Raw genomic sequence first — 26,356 nt, forward strand, 5'->3', positions numbered from 1 at the left:
AGTTTGTATGTTAACAATTGAAGATGCAGCATCCCCCAGTTCAGATAATAACATCTAAGCACTAATTTATAACTGAAGGATGTTTTCTTTTAGTGAAGGGAGGTTTTGTACAAATGTTGTGTATTTGCCTTAAATAAGCAAAAAATGTCTTTAAGACTTACTTAAATGATAGCATCCTTACTGTCTCATTTCTTTGTAAAAGATCTAGATTTTAAAGAAAATTTTAGGTTATATGGGTCTTATTGGTTAAGATAGAGGGACTTTGTTATGATATCACTCTAGGGATCAGGCTGGGAAACAGTTGTCGTAGATGTAGCTTTGAAATAATATAATCCTTAGGTTAACTAGAAATCTTGGATCCAGGTCTGTGTGATCTATGACATATTGCAAAGTTCAGGGATAATTCAAAGTCATATAATTCCATGCTTCCCAGGCAGAAATAAAGTTGTTCTACCACTACCCATGCACCCCTACCCCTCAAAATAGAAAAATATGACTATCTCAAAACCGTAGTGGAAGCACAGCTCAACCTCTAGGGGCTCCAGTTTTATTTGAAGATGTGGGCAGAGAAAAGCTAAGTAACACAACCAGAAGTAATCTGTATTATGATTTTTAATAACAAAATAAATATGGTTGTAGTCTAAGGTAGAAGGACAATTTTGAGTCCATTCTTAAAGATGAAGCAGAACTGTCAGACCACTCCAGTATGTCCATCTCCTCCAGTCCGCCAGAATGTATCCATCTATGGAGACGATTAGGGAGAGCTGCTCAAATATGGGTTACCTGCCAGTCACTATCAGCAGAAACATGCTTTGGGTAAGTAGAACGGGAGCAAATTGTTTATGAGCATGCTTCATTTTCCTGCAGGTCTTTCATCTGAAACCCGGTCTGTCTCTCAGGAGCACTTTCCTTGCGCAGTTTCTGCTTGTCCTTCACAGAAAAGCCTTGACGCTAATAAAATATATAGAAGATGATACGTAAGTCAGACTCCTCCATGGAAGAAAAACCTTCATAAATTGCTTTCATTTTGTCCCCTTTTGGACCTTTTCTATCTTATAATTTCTCTTGTACCATCATTTGTAGGCAGAAGGGGAAAAAGCCCTTTAAATCGCTTCGGAACCTGAAGATAGACCTTGATTTAACAGCAGAGGGCGATCTTAACATAATAATGGCTCTGGCTGAGAAAATTAAGCCAGGCCTCCACTCCTTTATCTTTGGAAGACCTTTCTATACCAGTGTCCAAGAACGAGATGTTCTAATGACGTTTTAAATGTGTAACCTGTTAAGAATGTTTCGTCACAATCATAATTGCTGCTAAAGTAGGTCGGTGATGTTGGGAAAGGTGACTCCCTCCGGTCATGCTCTAGAGCCCTACTTGGCAACGGCAGTTAGTTAGTTACACTACAGTTGTCACAAAAAGTTTGTAAGGGGATGTCAGGTGCACGGTTACAATAAATGCACCTTTTCCTGGATGTGCTGTCTTAGGAGACAGACTTATTATGTTTACAACTATAATAAATAGTATTGCTGTCTTTTAAAGATGTAGGATATAAACTTGACCACAACTGCTGTTTTTTGAAACTTACGATTCATGGTTTACAAGTATCAAAGTGATACCTGAGTTAGCTTTCCCAGGCCTAAGACTAGTTGACTTTCCATCTCTTGATGTTCCTTGGTATGTGGGATTACTGTAATACTTTTACAACCAGCTACAAACCAGAGCATTTAGATTCTTTCAGCTCCACAGAAGGAAGGTAGCTTGAACATAGATTAAGTTTTAGAAAGAAAATATTGATCAAGCATACGTGTTATTGAAATCAATTATAAGATCCTACTTTGCAGACATACTCCTCGGGATTCAGTCTGGGTAGAAACGTCAGGCACTGTGTATAGTCCCGATGATGATGAACCACAGTCAGGGTGTTTTTTTCTGTTTGTTTGCTGACCTCTGTCACAGAAAATACAGAGAATTGGATTTTAATGTTTCCGTAGTTATTGCCAACTTTTCCAGTTACTTTTCATTATTTTTGAGCCAAACTGAAATGTGTACCTCCTGTGCCTTTTTTTTTTCCCTTGGAAAATGTGATCACTTGGAAGAAGTTCAGATTTCCCTAGTCACTCATTTTTATCTTGTTTTCCTCTTGTATAGTCTTGCTCTGATTTAGTAATCATTATAACTCAGATTATTAAATGGAATAGAAAAATACTCACTAGTAAGATTTCTTTTCAAGAACGAGAATAATAGCGTCTTCCTTAAATTTCTGCCCATGTTTTTGGAGTTGTTGCCATGTCTCTTTGCCTTCATCATACAAGGACTAGCAGGAGAAACTTTACTGACCTGCTGTTTTACTAGGTGCTACTTTGGCAGAACTAAGTGGTCGATTTCTTTTGTTTCCGTCCTGTGTTTGGACCATTGTGCTAGCTATAAAATACCCAATTAACCTAATTCTGTGCTAAAACAGTATTGACAAAACAAGATACACAAGCATAAAATATATTTTTATTTAAAACTAGTGGGAGTAACATAAAAGGGAAAGATATGCATAAGAAAGGGAGAAAAGTGATAGAGCCCCTCTACCCTTGCCGACCGAATTTAACCAGAACCGACATAGGTCCTACCCGCCTTTCACATCACTAATAAGAAAGGTATAGACATCTTGATTTTTAGACACACACTCAACCAGATAAGGGATGCTATGGCTCAGTCATAAAACAGTGTACAGATACCACCTTGTTGAACCCCGTATTCAGTGCTATTTACTTGCTAGATTATTTAAGTGCTAATTATTTTCTTTTGCTCGTTTATTTGTACCATTGTTTGGGATGCAAGTTGTACAGTGAAATAAGTTATTAAAGCATGTGTGCACATTGTTATATGTCTTTCCTCCTAGATGGAGAATTTTGAATAAAATGTCTGAAATTTTGTCTCTTTCAGTTATTTGCTCAGAAAAGCAATGCTATATTGAACGACTGATTGGCTTCCTTCTTAGCTGACAATCATGGTGTATCTATACAAGTTTTATTTTACCAATTTTCTCTTTTGAAAGAAAATATATTTAAAGGTTCTATATGATGCTGGAATCATATGTGGTGTGTTTTTTTGTTCATTTGTTTGTTTGGTTTTGTCTATTAACTCCCAAGATTGCATTCTGATTTTTTAATTTATATATTAAAATAGCAGATATAAGATAATGCTTGGGCGAATTCTTTTTTCTTAGTTACTATTATAATAATACAATCTAAGCTGAAGTTATTCCTTCCAGGTTGCCAGTATAGGTATACAATGTGAAAGTGTAAGAAATCTAAACCCTTCAATCTAGAAAACAAATAAGATTGACATTTTTACTCCAAGGAAAAAGATTAATTCATAAATATAACAGTTGAGTTAAAAGGTTTCTCTAGAAGAAGACTGATTCATTGCATTGCCAAATTCTCAGAGAGGAAACCTGAACTTCATATAATGCTGAAAATTAGAAATGAGACAGTTACCACTATGGTCTCTTTCTATAATGTTGCAAGTCAAAGAGGAAGATAGTGAACATCACATTTCTCTAACACTGTTTTGGTTTTGACATGGAATTGTACAAATTGATATTTCTTGTGTGAGCTTCAGAGTACAGCTAAAAGTAACAAAAACAGTTAACCACCCCATTTGACACACACTACCCACTGGACTTTCTGAATCTATCATCACAATAACACTATGAGGCAGGTATTCTTAGTTCCATTTTACAGATGAGGAAGCTAGAGATTAAGTAAGTGTATGTCATACACAGACCATGGTCACTCAGATGGTTAAACTGGATTTCATCTCAAGCAGTTATAGAAGTTGTCATGTGGCACAGCTCCATGAAACAGGTACTCAGTGCTGTTGAAATGGAGGGAGGGGAATGAAGCAAGTATTATATGCTTATTAGCACTCTGCCATGCCCTGCTGTGCTACTTGGAGAAGTTACTTAACCTCTCTGAGGCTCATTTTTTAAATATTTGAAATGAGGGTATGATGATAACATCATGCTTGTTAAAGAGGATTTCATGAGACTGTGTAAGGTACTTAGCTCAGTACCGATGAGTGGTTTCATACCTGCTTTTACCCAATCTGACAATCATTACCTTTTAATCAGGGTGTTTGGAGCTTTTGCATTTAATGTGATTGTTGATATGTTTATGTTAAATATATCATCTTGCTGTTTCCTTTTTTTTGTTGTTCTCTTTTTCTTCCTTTTCTGCTTTCTTTTGGATTGAGTATTTTTTATGATTGCATTTTATCTCTTTTGTTGGTTTATTAGTTACAACTCTGTTTTATTTCAGTGATTACTTCAGGGTTATAGTATGTACATCTTTAACATACCTGTCTACATTCAAGTGATATACCACTTGACATATAGTTTAAGAAGCTTACAATGAAAAACTTTCATTTGTCTCTTCTTGCCTTTGTGCTATTGTGGCCTCATGGTTTTACTTCTGCATATAGTATAAGCTCCACACTTTGTTATTATTTTTGCTTAAACAGTCAATTATCTTTTGAAAAGAGTTAAATATAAATATTCTAAATACCCCAATTAAAAGGCAGAGCTTGTCTAGGTTGGATAAAAAAACAAGCTCCAACTATATGCCACCAACAAAAAGCATATGTTGAAAATAAAGGGCAAACAGATTAAAAAGGTTGAAAAAGATATACCATACTAACACTAATCAAAAGAAAGCAGGAGTGGCTATATGACAAAGTAGGTTTCCCAGCAAAGAATATTACCAAAGATAAAGAATATTTCATAATGCCAAATAAAGGGTCAATTCAGCAAGAAGACACAAAAGTCCTAAATACTTGTTTACATAACAGCTTCAAAATTCTTGAAGTAAAAACTGATAGAACTATAAGGAGAAATTAACAAATCTAATTATAATTGGAGATTTGAAAACGTCTTTCAATGTTAGAATAAGAAGACAAATTTTAGAGCTAGATTATGCATAGGCTCAATTTTAATGAAAGACTTAACAGAAAATCTAAACAGTAAGGATATAGAAGACTTGAACAAAAACCATCAGCCAATTTGATGAACGTGACGTAGAACACAGCGATACCTATCAATGGTAGAATACACATTCTTTTCAAGAGCACATGGAACATGTACTAAGACGACCATATTCTGGGCCATAAAACAAGTCTCCATAACAATAAAAAGATTCAAGTCATACAAAGTAAATGGAAATAAATTAAAAGTCAATAATAGATATCTGGGAAAACCTAAAATACTTGGAAAGTAAATAGCATTTTAAAGATTATAATTATCAGGGGGACAAGAGGAAGGAAATGAATTAGAGAACAGCCAGGGAGGTATCAGAATGCTCTGGAATGATTTTATGAAGATTGGAGCTGATCCTGTCTTTGATCTCCCCACTGCAACCCAATCTTCACACTGACAACAGCATCATCCTTCTTAAATTAAATCTGATCATCACTTCTGTTTAATGGCTCTGCATCACTCCCAAATTTAAGTCCAAAATCTTAAGAGACAGTTTCTGTTCCTCCCTCTATCCTCACTTCTCACTGTCTCACTTCTAATTTCCTGGTACATTCTTTTGTTGTGTCTGTTACACCATTTCTTTGCTTCTCTTTCTCCACTGCTAAAGTCTGGACAAGATACATGCCTTTTTCATTTTTGTATCTGTGTCTAGCATGGTGTCAGGCAAAGGGCATGCTTCCAAAAAAGTTAGTTCAGTGAATATGAGTTTATTAAACATTATTTTCTTTGTCTGCTCCAAAAAAATTAGTTCCTGCAAAATAAGGAAATTACTTTCTTTATGTAATTGGAAGCTTTTTTCCCCCAAGAAAGTCCATTAAACTGAGCCTATGCACAGCCTAGCTCTAAAATTTCAAAGATGTTGAGGCAGTGATTTTCAGTCCCTTTAAAGTAGTAAGACCCTGTCATTTTCTGTTTCTGCATTTGTGTCTCACTACCTCATCTCTTCCTGAAATGTTCTTTCTACATTAGTAGCTTGATAAATTGCTAAGCAGTTTTCATCAGACCCATTAGAAGCATCCGTTTGTGGAGCATGGACATTGAAGAAATCTGATCTAGTATTGAGAAAGTCATTCCTGAGCTCAGAATTGGCTCAAACTGGCACCTTCTGGCATTTGCTTGTGGGTGGGGAATGTGGAATGCTTTGAAAGCTGAATAGATTTGTCAAGTTTTAAAACTCCCTTATGGCTAAAGGAAAACAGCATTCATTGTTCAAAAACACCATTGTTTGTTTTTTCTGCTTTTCTGTTTTTTGGAAACTGAATCTGCAAAAACATTCATGCCCAGCATTTTGCTTCATACACCTCGTTTATTTGGAGGAGGAACTGGCATCCGTCTCCAGTATTCTTGCTTGGAGAATCCCATGGACAGAAGAGCCTGGTGGGCTACAGAACATGGGGTCGCAATGAGTCAGACACAACTGAAGCAACTTAGCACCTCACTTACTACGTTTCTGGAGGATGTGAGGGGCACGGAAGCTTTTTTATTGTGTTTACAATGTTCAGAACAAATTGAAAATCCCCACTTTAATGCTCATACTGAATTTTACAGGAAAAGACACTATATCTGTCATTGTAGGAAAAGAGTAGTTTTGATAGGAGTGTGAGTCCTGGAACGAGACTTCAAATCTGTTTTTCTACTTCTTGGCTGTGTGAGCTTGGACAAGGTATTGAACTTCTCTGTGCTACCTCAATATCTTCATCTATTCCACAGGAATAATGGAACTTACATCATAAAGTCGTTTTTTTAAAAAAAAAAAAAGGTTGATACATGCAGAACACATGAAAGGATAATGGGCACAAAGTGAAATAAGATTCAGTTCCCACTGTTGTCAATGGTATCAGTGTCATTATCAGCATCATTAAGCAACTGAATGTAGAGTTTCCACATCTGATTATTAAACCACAGCAATTCTGCAGCCATGATTCTAGGGGATACCACCTCAGTAGCAAGGTTGTTTTATTAGTGTGAATCCATCACAACCTGAGAGGTACTATCCAGAGGCCTCACCCTGTTTTTCAAATCTCTCCGCTCCAGCTCCATTGTCATTACTAGGACATCATCATCGCTCACCCATATTAACTCAACAGATTCCCCTCTCTGGTCTTTTCACCTACTAAGCACAGTGCCCCTCCCCCACTCCAATCCATTTTCGCCACAGAAAGCAGAGCAATCTGTCTAATATCATCTCCTCTTTAACTTCATTCACTCACTTAAAAAAAAAAAAAACCCTCAGTGACAACCTTTGACACAGTATAAAATCCACCATCCTTGGGTGAAGCATAGGGACCTGTGGGATCCAACCCAGCAAACCTCTCCACTCTTTCCTCTCACCCCCATGTAGAGATGGACTGTTTGTGCTTCCCCACCCACCTTGCTCTCATCACTGCTCTCACTGCCTGGGATACTCACCCCCTTCACCTGGATGGACTGACTTGTCCATCAGGATTTACCTGTGGCTGGTATCCTGCTCTTCCAGTCTCCTCCCTCAACTTTGGATTTAGAGCATCCAAACTGTAAGCTCCTTGAGGCAAGGACAATGTGCACTAGCTTATACCTAGTTGTCTGGCACATAATATGTTTATCAAATATGTGTTGAATTAATTACCCTCCATTCAGAGTTCTTGGAGGTTTCCATACTTGCAGGCCTAGCATAACACTTAACTCATTATAATCACAATTATTCTAGGTTTGTCTCCATTAAACAGCAGCCTTCACACACAAGGCTGGATCCTTGTCTTATGCATCATTGTGTCCCCATCTTCCAGCATAGTTCCTGCCATGAAACAGGAACTCAACAAGTTCCAAAAGAATGAATAGTATCCACATACCATTAATCTCAGTTTTGAAGTTTCCCCAAATTCTAAAAGCAATGGGATTTATGCCCCCTACTCCCACCTTGGGAGTTCTTGAATGTTATCCCAATGATACCACTGACAAATGTTTGTATGTGCATATACTTTTCTGAGTGGTGGAGCCATAGCTTCCATCAGATTCTCAGAGGGGTTTCTGATTCCCCCAAAGGTAAGAATCTAGGTCCTAAAGAGTTATATTTAAAAACCAGTTGTGAAATAAAATGTTTGCAAGGAATCAAAAGTACTATGTATGTGCTACCTCTCACCAGTTAGAATCACCATCTTTAAAAAGCCTACAAATAACAAATGATGGAGCGAGTGTGGTGAGAAGGGAACTCTTCAACATTTGGTGGAAATGTAAATTGGTGCAGCCACAATGGAGAACAGTGTGGAGGTTCCTTAAAAATCTAAAAGTAGAGTTGGCATATGATCCTGCAATCCCGCTACTGGCCATATATCTGGACAAAACTATAATTTAAAAAGATATATGCACCCCTATGTCCACAGCAGTACTGTTCACAATAGCCAAGACATGGAAACAACCTAAATGTCCACCAACAGATGCATGGATAAAGAAGATGTGGTACTTATATTCAATGCAATACTACTCAGCCATAAAAAAAATGACATAATGCCATTTGCAGCTACATGAATGGACCTAGAGATTATCATACTAAGTGAAAGAAGTCAGAGAGAGAAAGACAAGCACCTTACAATGTCATTTATATGTGGGATCTAAAAATGCCACCATAGACTCACAGACACAGATCAGACTTAAGGGTGCCAAGGGGGAGGGATGGATTGAGAGTTTGGGATTAGCAGATGCAAACGATTCTATATAAGATGGATAAACAACAAGGTCCTACTGTATAGCACAGGGAAATATATTCAACACCCTGTGATAAACCATGATGGAAAAGAACATGAAAAAGAATATATCACTTTGCTGTACAGCAGAAATTAATACAACACTAAATCAATTATATTTCAATAAAATTTTTTTTAAAAAAGGAAATAAAAGCACACTCACACACAAAAAATGTTTACAAGGTAGTTCGGTGAATCAGCCCATTTGGCCCAGACGAGGTAGTGGGTTTGTGGCCCTACAACCCCACAGTCTCCGATGGTCTCCCTGCTGGACTATGGAAGCGCCAACTGGTTGCAGAAGGTGTTGTTTCCCGCTGACTCTTCTGAAAACCTCCTCCAGCATACCTGCAGGAGCAGTCTGAGACTCATTTGCAGGGCCTTCTTGGTTCTGGAAGCGTCAAGGATTTCAGCCCTGGGACTAGCACCACTCAGTGTATTAAGTCAGCATTCAGGGAGGAGAGACTTTTCTGTTCAAAGCTGAGAACCTCCTTTGATGCATGTTGGCTAGACGTTTTCCCTGGCTTCCATCAATAGATTCAGCAGGGTTTTTTTGGTGGTTTGTTTTTTTTTTCTGGCCTAGACCCACCCAAACAAGAGACTAGAGCTTCTCTAAAAAGCTAAGAAAAAGCACATTTTAAAAATAACTTGAGCAAATGAATTCATTCTGGCAAAAGCAGTCCAACTACGTAAAATAAACTAGGGTTTCACAATAGCAAGCCCTAAAAAACGTAAACAACCCCAGGGTCCACGTGAGCCAAGCCATTTGCTGAACAGAAAGTCCCTGGCCTAAATTCTGCCAGAATAAAGAACACCTTATAAAACTAGAAGTTGATGGCCATCACGTGAAAAGATGATGGGGGGCGGGGAGGGGTGGGACTCAACCCAAGGAAAATGAGAAAGTCTCCTGAATAGATACTCAAAATGTTAGCTTTCCGAACCAAAAGCTAGGACGATGACGGACTAGGAGGCAGGCGATGGGTACAGGCTATGCCTCAGGCCCTTGCTCAGATCCCACCAGGCTTCTGCCTTCCCTAGGGAAAGTCAGCATCCACTCTCTCTCATGAAGTCACAGGGAGCCCCTGCAGGTTTTACCATGTGTTTTCTTGACAGGATAATGGTTCCACTGAAATTATAATAACACACTTGGCCAAAGACACCCACGCTGTTCTAGTAACTTCATACCCAGCCTGAGTTTTCTGAGCATCGTAGTAATACATTCTTTCTAATGAGGCCCATACTGTTCTGATGAACTTCTGCAGTGTTTCATCTCTATACCAGAACAATGCTTGCTACAAATACTAAATATCACGATCATCATTTTATATTTGAATAGTTCCCCTTCCAAAAAAATAGAATACTCTCTCATCTCTTAGTAGTAGTGAGGTCCTTTTTAGACTGAGAACACTGTGCTAGAATCCACATCTCAGAACAGACAGAACTTGGAGAAATTAGGAGAAAGCGCTCAGGAATCGTTTTTAAAGACTAGACAGTGCAATTTATAGAAAAGGGTTGAAGAGCTTGCTATTATTTATAGTAATCTGGGAGATTGTTTCTGCAGCAAAACCTGTTAGACTTAGTCACCCAGCTGACCATAACCTGACCTGTCTCTATGGCCCACAACTTATTTCGGCTAACAGTCTGCGCTGCCTTCCAGGTAGAGAAGGATAGCTGTGTCTTGTACCTTGCGTGGGAAGCAGGGGGAAAAGGTCATTATCTCCAATGGCAGGAATTGAGATTCCCCAGGGTGTAGTTAAGACTGATGGACGGGGTTTCCTTGGTGGCTCAGTGGTAAAAATCTGCTTACCAATGCAGGAGACACTGGTTTGATCCCCTGGTCCAGGAGGATCCCACATGTAGTGAAACGACTAAGCGCATGCGCCACAACTATTGCGCCTGTGCTCTAGAGCCCAGGAGCCGCAGCTCCTGAGTCCACCATTCCGCAACTGCTAAAGCCCAAACACTGCAGAGCCTGTGCTCCACAATAAGAGAAGCCACCAGAATGAGAAGCCCCCACTTGCCACAACTAGAGAAAAAAGCCTGAGGGCTGTAATGAAGACCCAGCACAGCCAAAGAAATAATTTTTTAAAAAAGAAAGACTGACAGATAAAGAGAAGTGAAGATGACCAGGGGAACTTCTATTGAAGATTTATTCAGAAGAGAAAAACTGACTGTTTGGGTGTATTTTCTTCCATGCATGTTGAATGAACACTTTGCATATATTTTCTCAAAGAAAGCTCTACTTGAGGGAAATTTTCTTAATAGAATTCCTGGCTTGGAATTGTTTACTCTGCTTCAGGGTTTCTCTCTGGTTTAGTCTATTTTCTTGCAGCCCTTACAACAATCACCTTCTCTCTTACTAATCAGCATGCAAGATGATTTTCATTTCCAGTCCAGCAGGAACCCAAGGATCTTGGTTTGGATTTCCCTCAAATCAGAGCCTAAGACAAGGACTCCAGGACAATGCGTTTAATTGGGAGGTGATTATAAGAAGCTGGAGTTAGAGAGCAGGCTGACTGAAAGAAAAAAGAGGAAAAGCCACTATGAGGATGAAGCATACCTACCATCCAAGGTCATTGTGAGGATAAGAGGCGCTAACAGAAGTGAAAATGCCCAACACAGCTCCTAGCACATACCAGGCACTCAATAAATATGAATCCCCTACCCTCCATCGCCTGTAAAATTCTGGAGCTGTACTAGACGGTGAAGCAAATCAATCTAAAGTCCTTCCAGCTCTTCACTTGTGCTTTCTTTTGGGTTTCTGGTGAAGACTCTGCCCCAACTTGAGTAGCAATGAGAAACCACTTCAAGTGAAAACCTGATTTAGCATCTGCTGAGACAAACAAAAAAGAACCCAGGGAAGCAAAAAGCCATGGAACGGGAATGGAAGTGTAATTCGATTTTTATAAAAAAGGAGATTTCATCTTCTGGAATGCTGGGTGGAAATCTTGATGAAGGACCTAGCTGTCATAAATCCTCTCTGGAACAAAGTAACAAAGGAAGGAAGGGAGAGAAAGAAAGGAGGAGGGGAAGAGAGAGGGATAATGGGAGGGAAGAGGAGAGAATAAAAGAAAGAAGGAAGGAAATAATTCAATGGGGACTCTGCTGGGCAGACCATGAGACTCAGGGACAGTCTAAAATGAAACTTCCCAGAAAACCTTTCAGAGAGCTGTGCTTTTTCAGAAAAGCATCATCAGGGCTGTTCAATGCCCAGGGCAAAGTCTTTTTCATATTATTGGACATGAAACAATATCGCATTTGAGGTTGGCTGGAGGCCATTTAGAAATTCAATAATTATTCAGCCCAAGGGGCTTTCCAAATGATGATGTAGCTTCTTAGGAGGAAAGTAATATTGAGCAGCAAATCTAATTGGAATCTTGAGGAAAGAGGGTCCCGAGTAGGTGAAACAGCTGGGGGCTAATGTAGAACAGACAGGGTGAGTGATGTCCTCGCTTTTGTGTCTTGCCTTAATTATGATAGAAAAAGGAAAATCTTGTTTATTTTTTATGCTGGGAAAGCAGCGGTTGCCTGGAGAAGTTCTTCCATGGCACCTTGAGTCTGACAGTAGTTTCTTTTGTTTCTTTGCAAAGATATTCAAGGAGAACTGTATCTGCACAACTTCTTAGTTGGCCCTACAAGGTAGTCAGGGGTTCATGACTGACTTATTGGCTATCCGGTGGGTAGGCACTGATCACAATGGTATGGTGGTGTTTTCTCCTCTCAAGAGAAAGCCTATTTGATAGCCACGTTATGTTGCTATTTGGAAGAAGGAAGGGGATGTAAGCAAGTTGGAAGCATCCATGACACACCAGCCTTTTCTCTATCCTCCTATGCCCTTCTGTATGAACTACTCTGAGAGCATGACTTCCCAAATCCATTGAGCATACGATGGTCTGATTTTCCCAGCTGAGAGAGGTGCTCAAGACTCACTCTTAAATTGATTGGGGGGAACTAGACTACCGGGTCTTTAAAGAAGACTACGTTAGTTGCTGGTTCTCCTGGTAACTATGCCTCCTTTGATCATATCTAAGTTGATCTGTTTAATGGTGAGACAGTTTCTCTCCATTATTCAAGTGCTGAGGCCAGCCACAAGTGTACCACACTCAGCTTGTGTCAGGCCCAAGCAGAAACATCAGGCTTCTCTTCTGATGAGAAGAAGAGTCACTCGCTAAAGATTCAAATTATATTAGAAACCCTAAATCCAGTCTAGTAGGACAGAACACTGGGTCACTATGAAAAGTGCAAACAGATCTTAAAAACAGAAAAAAGGCTCACAGTAAATGACTTAGGAAAGACTATTCATTCTATGTCTACAGAATTGAAGGCAGGTGATTATCCATTGTGATTCTAAATTATTTTTTTTAGCTGCTTCTAGAACTTTGAACAGTATCATAGAGTATCATTTCAGCAGAAATGACTCTGGACATCCAGTGTCATTTTAAAAACAACATGGATAACATGGAATTTTGTCCTGGTTTGAAACTGCTTGATATATATATATACACATATACACACACACATATATATACACTTTTCTTTGAATTGCCATTATTTCAGTGCTTAGGGGGAAATACGTACATTTATTTCCAGAACCCAGAATTCACTAACATAAATGCTAGTATCACAGAGCCCATAAAGCACTGAGACAATACCTCCAAACTTGTGACTAGTCAGAATTTTGTAAACAAAATCAAAGCGGGTAAGCCCTTACTTTTGATTTGTTACATAGACACTTAGGCTTACACATCATCATTGCTTGGGATCAAAGGAGAAACTCTGAGAACATGTACTGTTTGTTAGCAAGCCACCTGTAATAATCAGGTTAGTGCACAATAACTCAGCCAAAATGAACAGAATTTTCACCAAATCTCACCTCTCACCAAACAGAACTGGAGCAGCCCTTGAACTCTGAGCACTGCTCTCCAGGGCAACGTAACTGTGAGCCTATGTTGAGCAATGACAAGGCATACACGCTCTCTCCACTTTTATTCTATTGCGATCTGACTGTTATGACGTTGCTATGGTGATACCCTTCTGACGTTATGACGTTGCTATGGTGATACCCTTCTGACGTCCCTTTGCTCTTTTGGTGCCCTCTCAGAGGAATCTGTAATGAAGTGGTCTGGCCACAGAATCTTTCTGGGACTTTTCCCATACACCACTGAAAACCAACATGACTTTCCTCTTCCAGGAAATGTATGTATAAAGCATGAACTGAAAATGATGAAAAATAATCTGCACTGACTTGACAAGAAATGTGAATGTTCTTCCTTCTGTATCGACCTCACCAGAAACATTCTCTTTTTGTTTCCAGTCCCAGGAGATGTCACCCCGAGGGACAGTGGGTCTTCTGGATTCAGTGTGGAATGTAAGACGGACTAGTGCTGGGACAGCTTACTCTCCTGGGGGAGGGGCTGTGTGAGGGTGGCGTGAGAGTGACTGGAAGGAAAAGGACATAGGTTTTTGAGCACCTACCGTCAGCACTTAAAGTGACAGGTACTCTGCTAAGCACCTTACATGCAGCCCTACACTGAGTCCACACAATTACGTGTGTCATTTACCTCATTTTATAAAATGAAATAAGCTGACTCAGAGAGACTAGACACAGCTAACCTCAGTCTTTCAGACTTCGAAGCCCGTGCTCTTAATTACTATGAACCTTATCTCTCTATACTTCATCTTTCAGATAATTCTGGCTTCTCTCTTTTCCCTAGAAGAGCTTGAAAGTGAGATTCATGACTTGCCACATCCAAATTCCTCAGACTTATCCCATAGGAACCTGGGATGTGAAACAGCCTAAACGCTGACAAACCTCCTCATCTGGGACTAATCTGGGACTAACTTTTCCACTTATGTATCAGGATACACAGAACACTGATGGTCATGAGATCCAGATTCAGTGTCTCAATTTTAGTAGTTGTGTCATCTTGGGTGAATCACTTAATCCTTCCAGCCTTAGTTCCTTTATCTGTGAAATGTAAGTGGTGAGAACCATACTTGTCCAAAGGTTGGGAGTGGCCAGTTGCTCTCATTGTCCATTTTTGCCCTCTTTTAGAAACTTTTGAGCCTCCTGTATTTGAGGCTGTGCCCTGAACTCAGATTTGTAGGTCCAGGATTGCCCTGCAAACAGCAGTTTCTGAACACAATTTATTCAACAAGATGTTCATTTTTCTCTACTGCTTGTTGCCTTCTGAGTTACAGCTTCAGACATTACTTTGGAAGCTCCTTGAGGTCATTTTTTTCTCCATTAAGAACTGTTAACAAAATCATTAAATCCCCCTGATCTCTAGCCTAGGTTTTGGGATCCCAGCCCTTATCCTCTAACTGCATGCATAGTCCCCATACCAACAAAATGAATCTTGGTTTCCAGAACACATCTAGCATTTTCCTCCTTTCAGGTATCCTTACTCCTGTGGCTCCTTCTGTCTGAAACAGCCTTTCCATCCGACTCCACCAATGTCCACCATCTTAAGTGCAGCCCAAATGCCACATCCTCCCTAAAGTTGCCTACAATCAGCTCCAACCAGAATTAATCTATCCCATCTCTATGCTCCACAAAAACATGCTGGCCTCTTCTACACTCCACTCCATAGTCTTCGTGTGTGTGTGTTATTGCTTGTGTTTTTCTTGTCATTTTTACTACATTAGAAGAATCTTGAAGGCAAGATCCAGGTTTACCCATTGCCATGCGATAGGGGCAGTGGAGTGTGAGGGTTAAGGCCATGGGCTTCAATCATACTGTCCAGTCTAAAACCCACCTACATGATGTTCTAGCTGCATGACCTCAGGCAAGTTAATTCAACTTTCTAGTCTATGATGTCCTCACCTGTACCTACCACATAGGGATCTTCTGAGAATTAAATGGGATACTTCATGTAAAGTACTTAGCAAGTGTGTGTGTGTGTGTGTGTGTGTGTGTGTTAGTCACTCAGGCATGTCCAAGTCTTTGCGACCCCATGGACTGCAGTCCACCAGGCTCCTCTGCCCATGGAATTCTCCAGGCAAGAATACTGGAGGGGTTGCCATGTTGGCCCAGGGATCAAACCCTCATCTCTTATGTTCCCTGCATTGGCTGGCGGGTTCTTTACCCACTGAGCCACCTGGGAAGTGTCCCCCCACCCCATGCCCATTCAGCTTATCTAACACTAATTACTTATCTAACACTCCCAAAGGCCACATCTTCAAATACTATCACATTGGGGATTAGGGGTTCAATATGTGAATTGCAGCAGGGGAGGTGGAGTAGGGAACAAAAATTCAGTCCACAGCAAGTATCTATACATTTTCTCTACTTTTATTGAGCTAGTCTAGGGACAGAGCAATAAACCAAACAGATAAAAATCCTTGTCTCATGGAGTTATACTCTAGCGGGAAGAGTAACTAGGCAGTGTGTAGATGAAATAACTGCTTCTCTAGGCATCCACATCCTTATCTCTCTAACCTGTGAATATGTTGCACTACAAAGGGGATTAGGTTGCAGATGGAATTAGCATTGCTAATCAGCTGACTGTAACATAAGGAGATAATCCTGGATTATCTGGTTGGCTTGAATGTCATTTCCCCACAAATAGAAGAGGGAAGCAGGAAAGGCCAGAGGATGCAATATGAGAAAGATTTGACCTACCCTTGCTGATTTTGAAGATGGAGAAGGGGGACTATGAGCCAAGGAATGTGGGTGGCCTCCAGAAGCTAGTCAAGACAAGGAAACTGATTTTTCCCTATTGATTTAAAACAGGAATGCAGCCCTGCTGACATCTTGATTTTAGCCCAGTGAAACTTGTGTAGGACATCTAAGCTCCAGAACCATAAGATAATAATTTTGTATCACTTTAAGCCACTAAGTTTTGGATAATTTGTTATAGCATCCATAGAGAATGAATACAGGTGTTAGACATGTGCTATTTTGTGCTAAGTTGCTTCAGTCATGTCCAACTCTTTGCGACCCCATAGACTATAGCCTGCCAGGCTCCACTTTCCATGAAATTCTCCAGGCAAGAATACTGGAGTGGGTTGCCATTCCCTTCTCATGGGATCTTTCTGACTCATGGATCGAACCCAGGTCTGCTGCACTGTAGGCAAATTCTTTACTGTCTGAGCCACCAGGGAAGTTTTACAGGCAGTATATATAATGTGCTGACCCAAGGACAAAAGAGCAGATAAAGCCAAGGAGCATCTTGGAATGCAGGAACAAAGGAAAAACCATACCCTTATTGTCCTTCCTTCCCCCATGTTGTAACTATTAACAGATTTCAGGTCCTCCTGAGCAGTATAACCTGTCTCCCCTCCTACCCTATAGGGAGAGGATATTTACCTTACTCTCCCCGCCCCCCGCCGCCCCAGTATATGTGCCTCATCCAAACAGCAAATGACCTGCAAGACCCCTATCCCACTACTTGTACCCTGGGTATGAAAGTGGACTAAGGACCCCTGTTCAACGTCAGTTCTCCCTTGAGCGGTCCCGCTGTTCTAATGGTGTCTCCTACTCTAATAAATTTGATTTCCCTTTCATTCTGTCTCATGTCTGGAAATTCTTTTCCAACCTGCGCCTGGACCACAGCATTTTTGGTGGCCCATATGGGGAACTTGGGGTCTCTTCCCCCACCTCCAAGCTTCTCCTTTCTCACAGGGACCCTCTGTGAACAGGCAAGTGCTATGGAAGCAACTGAGGAACTCCGGCCAGGGTTACCATCTGATGTGTTCCAAAGGCCCCACTGCTCATTGTGCCCCAGTAGCTGCTGCCCGAAGGGGGGAGGGTCTCTCCTTTTTCTTCTTTCCTGAGGACTAGGCCAATCAATATTGTGTGGGCATGGGTCAGGCCCTTAAAAACCATTAGGGCGCCTGCCACATGAAGACTCTCATGTGAGGATAATTTGGACATAGAACAGATCAGGCCACAAGGGCATCCACCCCCAGCAAGACAACTTCTGTGCACCATGTCAGGCACATAGTGGTTGAAGCAAAACAGAGACCATTGTCCCCTGGACACCACCTCCCCAATAGGATTGTAAGGCGGATCCCTCAGGCTTCTTCCCTGTCATTTTTGCTTCTTTCCCTTTTGGTCCAGATTGATATACAGGAGCCTAGGTATTGCCTCTGAGCCATCCCAAGAGCGCCTTCTGCATTTCAGGGGATTGCCAAATGGTGACTCACCCAGTTGCTCCGAGAAATCTGTCTTTCTCTGACCAGGTCACATGGTTCCTTAGCTCTGTCTTTCTTTACCCAGGTCACATGGTGCCTTCGCCTCACGGTTCTCAGAGGTCACCTCTCACTGTCAGATGTTAATTGTTGGGATGGTCAGCCATTTTTGTGCCATTAGTTGCACGGAGACATCACTGAGACAACCAGTCGGTGACTCTCGGTACCCCCTCATTCCATAGCATATAGGCTAAGGATGGGTTCTGGTATGTCTCAGGAGCCTCTCTCAGACTCACCCCTTGGCTACATTCTGAGAAACTGGACAGTTTTGACCCCGCAAAAGGCCTGGCCCCAATACAAATGGGGGGACCCAAAAAATGACCTCTGAACGGCACACTAGCTTTTGCCGAAAGCAGGGAAAGGACTCAGAATTTCCTTACATCAGTCCTTCGTGGCCCTCAGTCAGAATCCAGATTTGAGGGACTCACGCGGCGTGTGTCTTTCTGCTGCCGCCTGTCTCCTGTCCCCCACAGTCTCTCTCCATCAGACTTCCTAGACGACCCCTACTTGACCTTTCATATCCTCATGACCTCTAGGAAAGGATTCTGAGGTTCCTTTGGTTCAGGTCTTTCTCCTATTTTCAAATGCCTGAGGGATCAAAAACTCTCCTAACATTCTAAAGAATTCCCTTCTAACTACTCCTGTTTCTCAGGGTGGAGAAAGATCAAGCTTTCTTGGAATTTCCCCACTCCTGCACATTTCCTCGGAGAAGGCAATGGCACCCCACTCCAGTACTCTTGCCTGGGAAACCCCATGGACAGAGGAGCCTGGTAGGCTGCAGCCCATGGGGTCGCGGAGAGTCGGACACGACTGAGCGACTTCACTTTCACTTTTCACTGTCACGCACTGGAGGAGGAAATGGCAACCCACTCCAGTATTCTTGCCTGGAGAATCCCAGGGACGGGGGAGCCTGGAGGGCTGCCGTCTATGGGGTCGCACAGAGTCGGACACGACTGACGCGACTAAGCAGCAGCAGCAGCAGCAAATTCCCTTAACCCTTCAGATTCTTCTGATGGGACAAAAACCTCACTTCCCACCAGAGGGATAATCCACGATTTTTATCAGCTGATCTGCCCTTGATATCAGAGTCAATTTGAGCACTATTTGCTCTATATTTTAGCTAAAAACTATGACTACCAAAGGAAAGATTACTTTTTGACACAGGATGGCCATGATATTCTTTAGACTCCGGAGAAAACTGGTTAAAATGAAATTTTTTTTTTCTTGGAAACCGCAAAACCGGTTCTTTTTGCATATGCAATTACAAACAACCAGCTCTTTAAAAGGCCTGCCTAGGGAAAAGCTTGAAGTTAACCCTTTCCATGTCCTTGAAATACACGGCCCACTTTGCCTGAGATCTCAGCCTTGGGCAAATTAGAACTTCAAGCACAAAAAAAAAGAAAAAAGGGGGGTATCAAAAAGACTTTTTAAATCTCAAGCAGAAAACTATGAAATCTCTGTCTGTCTGTCTGGATTTATGTATGTCTCAGTGTGTGTGTTTTGTTTTTTTTAAAATAATATTGCTGAAGTTGTAAATGAGTTCAAATTTAATTGGCCTAAAGAAAAGTAAGCACTTACAAATCAGACAATTCTAAATACAAGAGAAATTAACCTAAATAAATTTCAGATTCACGTGAACTGGGAAATTTTCAGTATTAAGTATCTAGTGTTAATGTTTGTTTGCTAATCTAATATAGACATGTCTAAGCTTCATTAACATTAAGCATAATATTTTCATTGTGCCTAGGTTTATTATAAGTTAAATACTGTTATATTGTTATATCTTTTACAAGTTTGTCAGCAATAAAAGTACCTCGAGTGAAGAAACTTCAAAAATAAATGTAAATGAGATATGAGCTTTTAGACAAACTCTATTAAGAATAATTATAATTTAGAAATGTCTGTCTAAAACAGTCTCTCCAGATTTTGGTAACCTGAATTTCTAGGGTTGTGCTAAATTAAGACAGAAGTTTATTGAATAGCTAGATCATTTCTAAATAAAATAAGATTCTGAAACTTTCATTACTGAACCCTAATTTCTGCTTACAGATAAACTGGAGATTTTGGACTATTCATGAATAGTGTTTGATGCCTTCCTGAGATGGTCTCTAGAATTTTTTTAAAGAAGTTATCACTGGTATTTATGTTCACCAATCTATAGAATGCTAATATAAAGGTCATTTCTTGGTTGCTTAGGGAAAGTATAATGTGTGTTTTCAGTAAAGAAGGTATGAGGAATGAAATTACATTTTATGAAGGAAAAAGGAAGTAGGTCTGACCTGTAGGTGGCTGTTTCAGGATGGGAGAACAAAGTAATGGGTACAGAAAGTGATAAGAAGGTTTTATGGAAAGTGGACCCCAAGGGAAGAGTTTTGTGCATAAATACAAGTTTTCTCGAGATGTTGAACTGCCCTTGATGATGGATTTTAAGTTTCTTTACCTCTGAAGTGATCTGTTCTATGTTTACCTTTGAAATCTTTTGTTAACTTTGGCTAAGTGAATAACTATTGTTTCACAGTGACTTATATGATCCTATCTGACTGAGTGTTATAAACCCTTTTGATATTTATTGAAAACACTTCCTAAATCATTTGACTTCTAGCTAACTTTGGGATGCTTCAGAGGGCTCCTGAAACATCCCAAAGAGAGATGTTAAACTATCTGAGTTCATTTGACGTGTTAAATTACATGGGAAGTGTTGTTGGAGGAGTGATGAATCTTCTCAGGTTGTATGGTTGATGTCACTTATACAGATATCCTAGGAATTACAAAAAAAAAAAAAAAATCCCTCACGGTTAGACTTTTGCTATCCTAGTGCCTTTACAAACATGGCAACAGTCTACTCCTAAATCGGAAAATTAAAAATGGGTGAACAATAGCTGTAAATCAAAGAGTCAGGGCTAAGAGAAATCCAAGATGGCCACTTGGCTTTTCCCGGCTCCCTGACAAACTTCATTTTTATTTGATGGGTTAAAGCCTTCTCTGGCTACAGGGTTAATGCCCTCATAATGAAAAAAAATCATGTTTCACTGAATACTAAGTTTTGTTAATTGTTACACTGAGTTTCTATTTTCGTTAATTAAGGTCAAATGTTTACTACGACTCACTGAGATAGTTCCTTGTTTTTATGTTATAACGCTAAAAAATTTAATTAAGTTATTAAAAAGGACACTCTAAGTTTGTTTCTAAAGCTTATCTCAGTAACCAGTCTTCAGATAAAGATCAGATCATGATGTACAACCAGGAGATTAACACCAGGCTATAGTCATTTAACAAATGAAGTCAGATGACCTGGAGTATACTGGGCTCTACCTAATGAAAGTTCTTGACTTATAATTCTTACTTATGACCTTACTAATAACTGCTAGATATAACTATATTATTTTCTACGTCACTTGTTTCAGAAGATTGTTTCTTATGTTACTAAATGTGTGGCTGAGCCTGTGATAAAATGCTGACATGCAGTTCCATATGAGATCAATGATTGTAATAATGTAACTCTAGATACGGGAAGAAGCAACAAGAGGGAATATTTTCCTGGACCAAGAGACCAGTGAGACAGGTGTGATCCGGAGACTTTTGCTACCCGCAAGGCCTGGTCCAATAACAGCACACTGAGTGGCCTGTTAATGGAATCTTTCCTAGATCTGGGAATGAGCCTTCCCAGCACTGCGGGTCACAGTGGCCATGAAATGCCCCCAAAGCATGGTCAAGTATGTGGCTATGAAGGGACCCAGCTGACTGCAAGTTGGCACTTGCCAGCTGCATCTACAAAGATTACATTATAACCACTGCAAGCTGCTGACCTTCAACACCCCTGAAAGGAGTTCATGGTGGAGATCAGAAATAAGGTACTCTGTGCTCTGGGAAAAACCCAGAAGAACTGGCCTTCAGATAGTCAGATGTTTTCAGGTAAAGATTTTATAAGCCCAAATTCTTGCATCTTCTCATACCTACGGAAACACTAATGACACGAAACAATGTCTAGTCCTAGTTTTCCTGGGTAGCTCCTCAGAAGCTTTTCTACTTCTTTTCATCTTTGGGCCACGTACTTTTAACTTTCTTGTTAAGTTTGTTTCTTCGAGAATACAACAAATCTCTAAGTGATAGTGTGACAAGAATATTCCCTAGCCAACACCAAGACAATGCTGAAACAAGCCACCTTATCATTCCATGGATTCTCATCTCCCTCTGTAAATTGTAAACGCACCCTGACAGAGAGCAGGCAAAGGGCACCCAGAGCCTCACGACGCCCCTGTACAGCCTGAAGAAGCCAGAGCAGTCATCGCCCCTTTTCCTTTGAGACTGGGTTCCCAAATGTCTGAGAAGGGAAATAGGTAGATAGTTAGACATGAGCAGGGTATCAAAAGGGGCCAAAGAATTGGCCCTAAAAATAAAGAGGGGGAGGAATGTGGTGACCCAAGGGCGAAAGATCAGATAAAACCAAGGAGTATCTTGGAATGCAGGAACAGAAAAACCACACTCTTATCGCCCTTCCTTCCCCTAGGTTGTAACTATTAACAGATTTCAAGTCCTCCTGAGCAGTATAACCTCTCTCCCCTCCTACCCCATAAGGAGAAGATATTTACCTTACTCTTCCCCAACCCCCAGCCCAGTATATGTGCTTCATCCAAGCAGCAAGTGACCTGCAAGACCGCTATCCCACTCCTTGTACCCTGGGGATAAAAGTGGTCTAAGGACCCCTGTTCAAAGTCACTTCTCCCTTGAGCGGGCCCGCTGTTCTAATGGTGTCTCCTACTCTAATAAACTTGATTTCCCTTTCATTCTGTCTCATGTCTGGAAATTATTTTCCAACCTGCGCCCGGACTACGACATATAATGTATATCACATGGCAATAAATTCAATGGAGAAAATTGGAGAGGGAGGTGGGAGTTGATTGTAATTTTAAACAGACTTGAAAAAAAAAAAAATAAGAAAAAAAAAAATAAACAGACTTGAAAGAGGAGGCCCCAGTGACTTTTGAGTAAGTGCTGAAGGAACTAAGGTAGTTAGCCATGAAGTATCTGTGTGAAGAGTGTTCCTGGCAGAGGGCGCAGCAAGTGTCGAGGTAGAAGCTTACCCGGTATTTGGGGGAATCAAAGAGGGCAGTGTGGATGGAGCGGAATTTGTGATGGGAAAAGCAGGAGGAGACAAAGTCAGAGATAAAGGAATGCTTATTTGTGTTGGGTTTACTCTGAATAAGACGGGAAGGCCCAGGAGGATTTTTGAGCAGCAGAGTGACAAAATGCAACATACGTTTTAAAGGAATGACACTGGTGCCATATTGACAGTAAAGCAGACGCAGGGCAGGCAGTAAGCAGAGGAACCAGGTCGCACTCTATTGCAGTATTCCAGGCTGCTTGTATCTGTGGCTGGACCATGGTGGTAACTGTGGAGGTGGTGGACTGAGATCTGCTTCTGGATATCTCTTGAAGATAAAATCAGTGAGATTTTCTGATAGTGTAGCGGTGGAATAGAAAAGGAGAAAAGATGCTTCCACAGGGGCCTTACACAACTGACAGGTGGGAGCGGCCTTTCCCAGAGATGGGGAAGACAGCAGTGTGAGCGAATCTGATGGGGAGAATCCAATCAGTGTGGGTGAACTTCGGGTATCTGAATCCTTCCCACTCCCCCATTCTTTGCATTTAGAGTACTTTTCCAAACAACCGAAGACACATATGCATAAGGAATAATAAACAGTGAGTGGGAAACAATATCTACTTCAATTCATGATGGGATTGGTTTTCAAACCTGGAATGGAGAAGAGATGTAGCCCAAGATGCTCTAGAGTGAACACTTGCGTCGCCCCCAAACACAATTCATATGTTTGAATTCCAACCCACAAGGTGATGGTGTTGAGAGGTAGGGCCTTTAGGAGGTGATTAGGTCACACAGACAGGGACCCTTGTGAATAGAATTAGTGCCCTTATCAAAGAGGCCTGAGAGGACTTCCATGGTGGTTCAGTGGATAAGAATCTGCCTGTCAGTGTAGGAGACATAGGTTCAATTCCTGTTCTGGGAAGATTCCACACCACAACTACTGAGCCTGTGCTCTAGAGCCTGGGAGTTGCAACTGCTGAGCCCATGTGCCATAACTACTGAAGCCTGGAGCCTTAGGCCTGCGTTCTGCAAGAGACACCACCAAATAAGAAGTCTGTGCACCATAACGAAAAGTAGCCCCCAACTTGCCACAACTAGAGAAAGCCTGTGTGCAGTAAAAATTAAATTATAAAAAAAAAAAAAACCACAAAGAGGCCTGAGACAGCTTCCTTGCCCCCTTCTGCTATGTGAGCACACAGAGAAAAGATGTCAATGAGGAAATGGGGCATCATCAAACACCGAATCTGCCACTGCACTCCTCTTGGACATCCCAGCCTCTAGAACTGTGAGAAGTCATTTCTGTTTATCAGCCACCCAGTCTACAGTATTTCCTTTCAGTAGCCTGAATAGACTAAGAAACTGGACCAAGGAGGGCTTGGATTTAAAATTCTGGCCTTTCAGAGCAGATTTTGAAGGTTGAGCCATCCTCTTCCAGTCACCAGGTCACAGGCAGGGAAGCTGGATCAGGAAGATGCAACGTGATTCATCATACTGATCCCACTCACTGGTGAAAGTTAGCCAGGAAATAATGAAGGCGCCCCCCGCCCTCACCAGCTTCACTGTTGTTCCCCATTGAAGCGGCCACTAAGGGGAGGAAGTGTGATGAGGCAAGGCTGAAATCCAAGGAGAGAGGCAGAGACAGTTTCATGAATGCTTATTGATTAGAATCCAATGTTTTCTTTGCCCTACACATACTCTGCCTGTCTGTGCCCTGGAGCTTGAGCCCTTTCTTCGAGGGCAGAAGTTGGATCTTGATGTTCTTTAGTTTCTGAGACCGAAAAACTTAGTCTTCCTCTCTTCTTGACAGAACAGAAAACCTCTGTAATGAGAATTCTAGGGCAGGCAACAGGCTCTTCCCAATTTGGGAAAAGGAGTGAAACAGAAGGACTATTAAAGGTGAACTAGAGTAATTAAGAGACACTTTCACCCTAATTGTTCTGGATGAGGAAGAAGAGTTGATTGCCATGAGGCCAAAGGACAAAAGGAGCTTTAAAGAAGTGAATGAGGTTTGAGGCAGCTTAGAAATGAGATTGCATGAGTCAATAGTTACTTGAAACATTTCTTAGTTGGATGGGTTTTAGTATCTGACTATTTTTTTCTTCTCGAGTTTGAGTTTTATATTCACAGTCTTCAATATCTTTGCATTGCCAAATGACACAAAATTCAATGGAATCCTTTAATTCAGGGTTGATATCATTAGACCATGACTATTAAATATTTCTTATGATATCAGACTTGATATTGCAAAGGATGAGTGTGGGTTTAGAGGTTCTCACTTGGTAGTTGTGGAAACCACTTTTGGGGGAGGGATGTTTCTCCGTGTAGTCTAGTTTCTACTTAATATATTTCCAAACTTCTTTAAAGTGTGTACTGAGAATTATAAAATGCAATACCTAGTCATTTGGTATACTTCGCAGTCAATGTGGATGAAGATGCTATTATACGAGGAATAAAAAGATAAGAAGGCATTTTTTTTCCTGCCTCAGGAGGCTTATATATAATGACTCCTACTATGAACAAAGAATACTTTCTATGTTTAGTTTATCCTTTAGTACCACCCTTGCAGGTAGACATTGCTCTTCCCAATTTACAGAGAATACTGAGGTTTAGAGGTCATAGACCAAGATCACACAAAGAGAAAGGGGCAGGCTGTGGGTTGGGATTCAAGGTCCATGCTCATTTCATTACTCTCAGCTTATTCTAGTGAATTTGCTAGAATCTCGAAGTATTTTCCAATGATTACTGCTATTCTCTGTCCGTCAATCCATAGCATTTTTCAACAAGTCAAAAAATCCTGGAGAAGGTAAGCAATTTCCCCCTCTCTAGGTGCCTTGGATGTGACCATGGTGGATCCAGAACGCATCCTTTCTGATCTGATAGCTTCATCCCCGCCCTGGCCAGAGGGTCAATGTCTTTTCCACAAGGCTGAGAGCCACGCGCAGACTGTCCTTCCCCACCTGTTTCCGGAGGGACGATGACCCTAAGGCGACCTGACGTCCCTTCCCAAGGGAGCTGCCATTCCGAAGGCGGCCGCCAGGGGGTCCCCGCTCCACTCGCGCCCTCGCAAGAGAGCCGCGCTCCGGGTGCCGGTGGGGGCTGCTCTGGAGCCGCGGCGGCGGCAGCTGAAGCCCGGTGCTCGCTCGCCCGCGCGCTTGCTGAGACCGCGCGCGCTGGCCCGGGAGCCCCTCGCTGGATCCGCGAGCGTCGCCCCTCCTGCCCCAAGCTCACCCTCTTCCTCTCGCGCCGCCTGCAGCTGCCCCGGCACGGGGAGCCGACAGGGCCCCGGGACTGAAGGTAAAACCCCACGGTGAGTGAGAACT

At 41.4% G+C, this 26,356-nt stretch overlaps 2 protein-coding genes and 1 long non-coding RNA gene across 16 annotated transcripts in view; 2 read left to right on the top strand and 1 right to left on the bottom strand.

The window, feature by feature from the left end:
• Positions 1-22,719, top strand: part of C9orf72 (C9orf72-SMCR8 complex subunit) — a 46,049-nt gene extending 23,330 nt beyond the window's left edge. For 2 of the 9 annotated variants that reach the window (XM_081497771.1, XM_081497762.1), the window contains 3 exons: positions 868-977; positions 14,055-14,108; positions 15,139-17,248. In XM_081497771.1, the coding sequence (XP_081353897.1) occupies positions 868-977; positions 14,055-14,108; positions 15,139-15,241 (267 nt within the window). In that variant the 3' untranslated portion in view covers positions 15,242-17,248. Of the gene's footprint in view, positions 1-867; positions 978-1,083; positions 2,924-14,054; positions 14,109-14,426; positions 17,249-19,984; positions 20,073-21,439 lie in introns of those variants that run through there. The other 7 variants (XM_081497793.1, XM_081497782.1, XM_081497818.1 and 4 more) reach the window with 4 other exon arrangements.
• LOC145509342 (uncharacterized) lies at positions 597-13,751 on the bottom strand. Its single transcript, XR_014056017.1, has 3 exons — positions 13,614-13,751; positions 1,836-1,948; positions 597-951 (listed from the first exon to the last, which is right to left on the bottom strand). It is a non-coding gene; the product is annotated as an uncharacterized LOC145509342 (long non-coding RNA).
• A 3,420-nt stretch (positions 22,720-26,139) lies between the features above and the next one.
• Positions 26,140-26,356, top strand: part of MOB3B (MOB kinase activator 3B) — a 291,141-nt gene continuing 290,924 nt past the window's right edge. For 4 of the 6 annotated variants that reach the window (XM_081497877.1, XM_081497901.1, XM_081497870.1 and 1 more), the window contains exon 1: positions 26,140-26,343. The gene's annotated coding sequence lies outside the window, so the exon portion shown is untranslated. The remainder of the gene's footprint in view (positions 26,344-26,356) is intronic. The other 2 variants (XM_081497888.1, XM_081497880.1) reach the window with 1 other exon arrangement.

This window comes from Giraffa tippelskirchi, chromosome 1 (genome assembly GCF_054371585.1).
Source record: "Giraffa tippelskirchi isolate mGirTip1 chromosome 1, T2T-mGirTip1v1.2.pri, whole genome shotgun sequence".
NCBI lineage: Eukaryota > Metazoa > Chordata > Mammalia > Artiodactyla > Giraffidae > Giraffa > Giraffa tippelskirchi.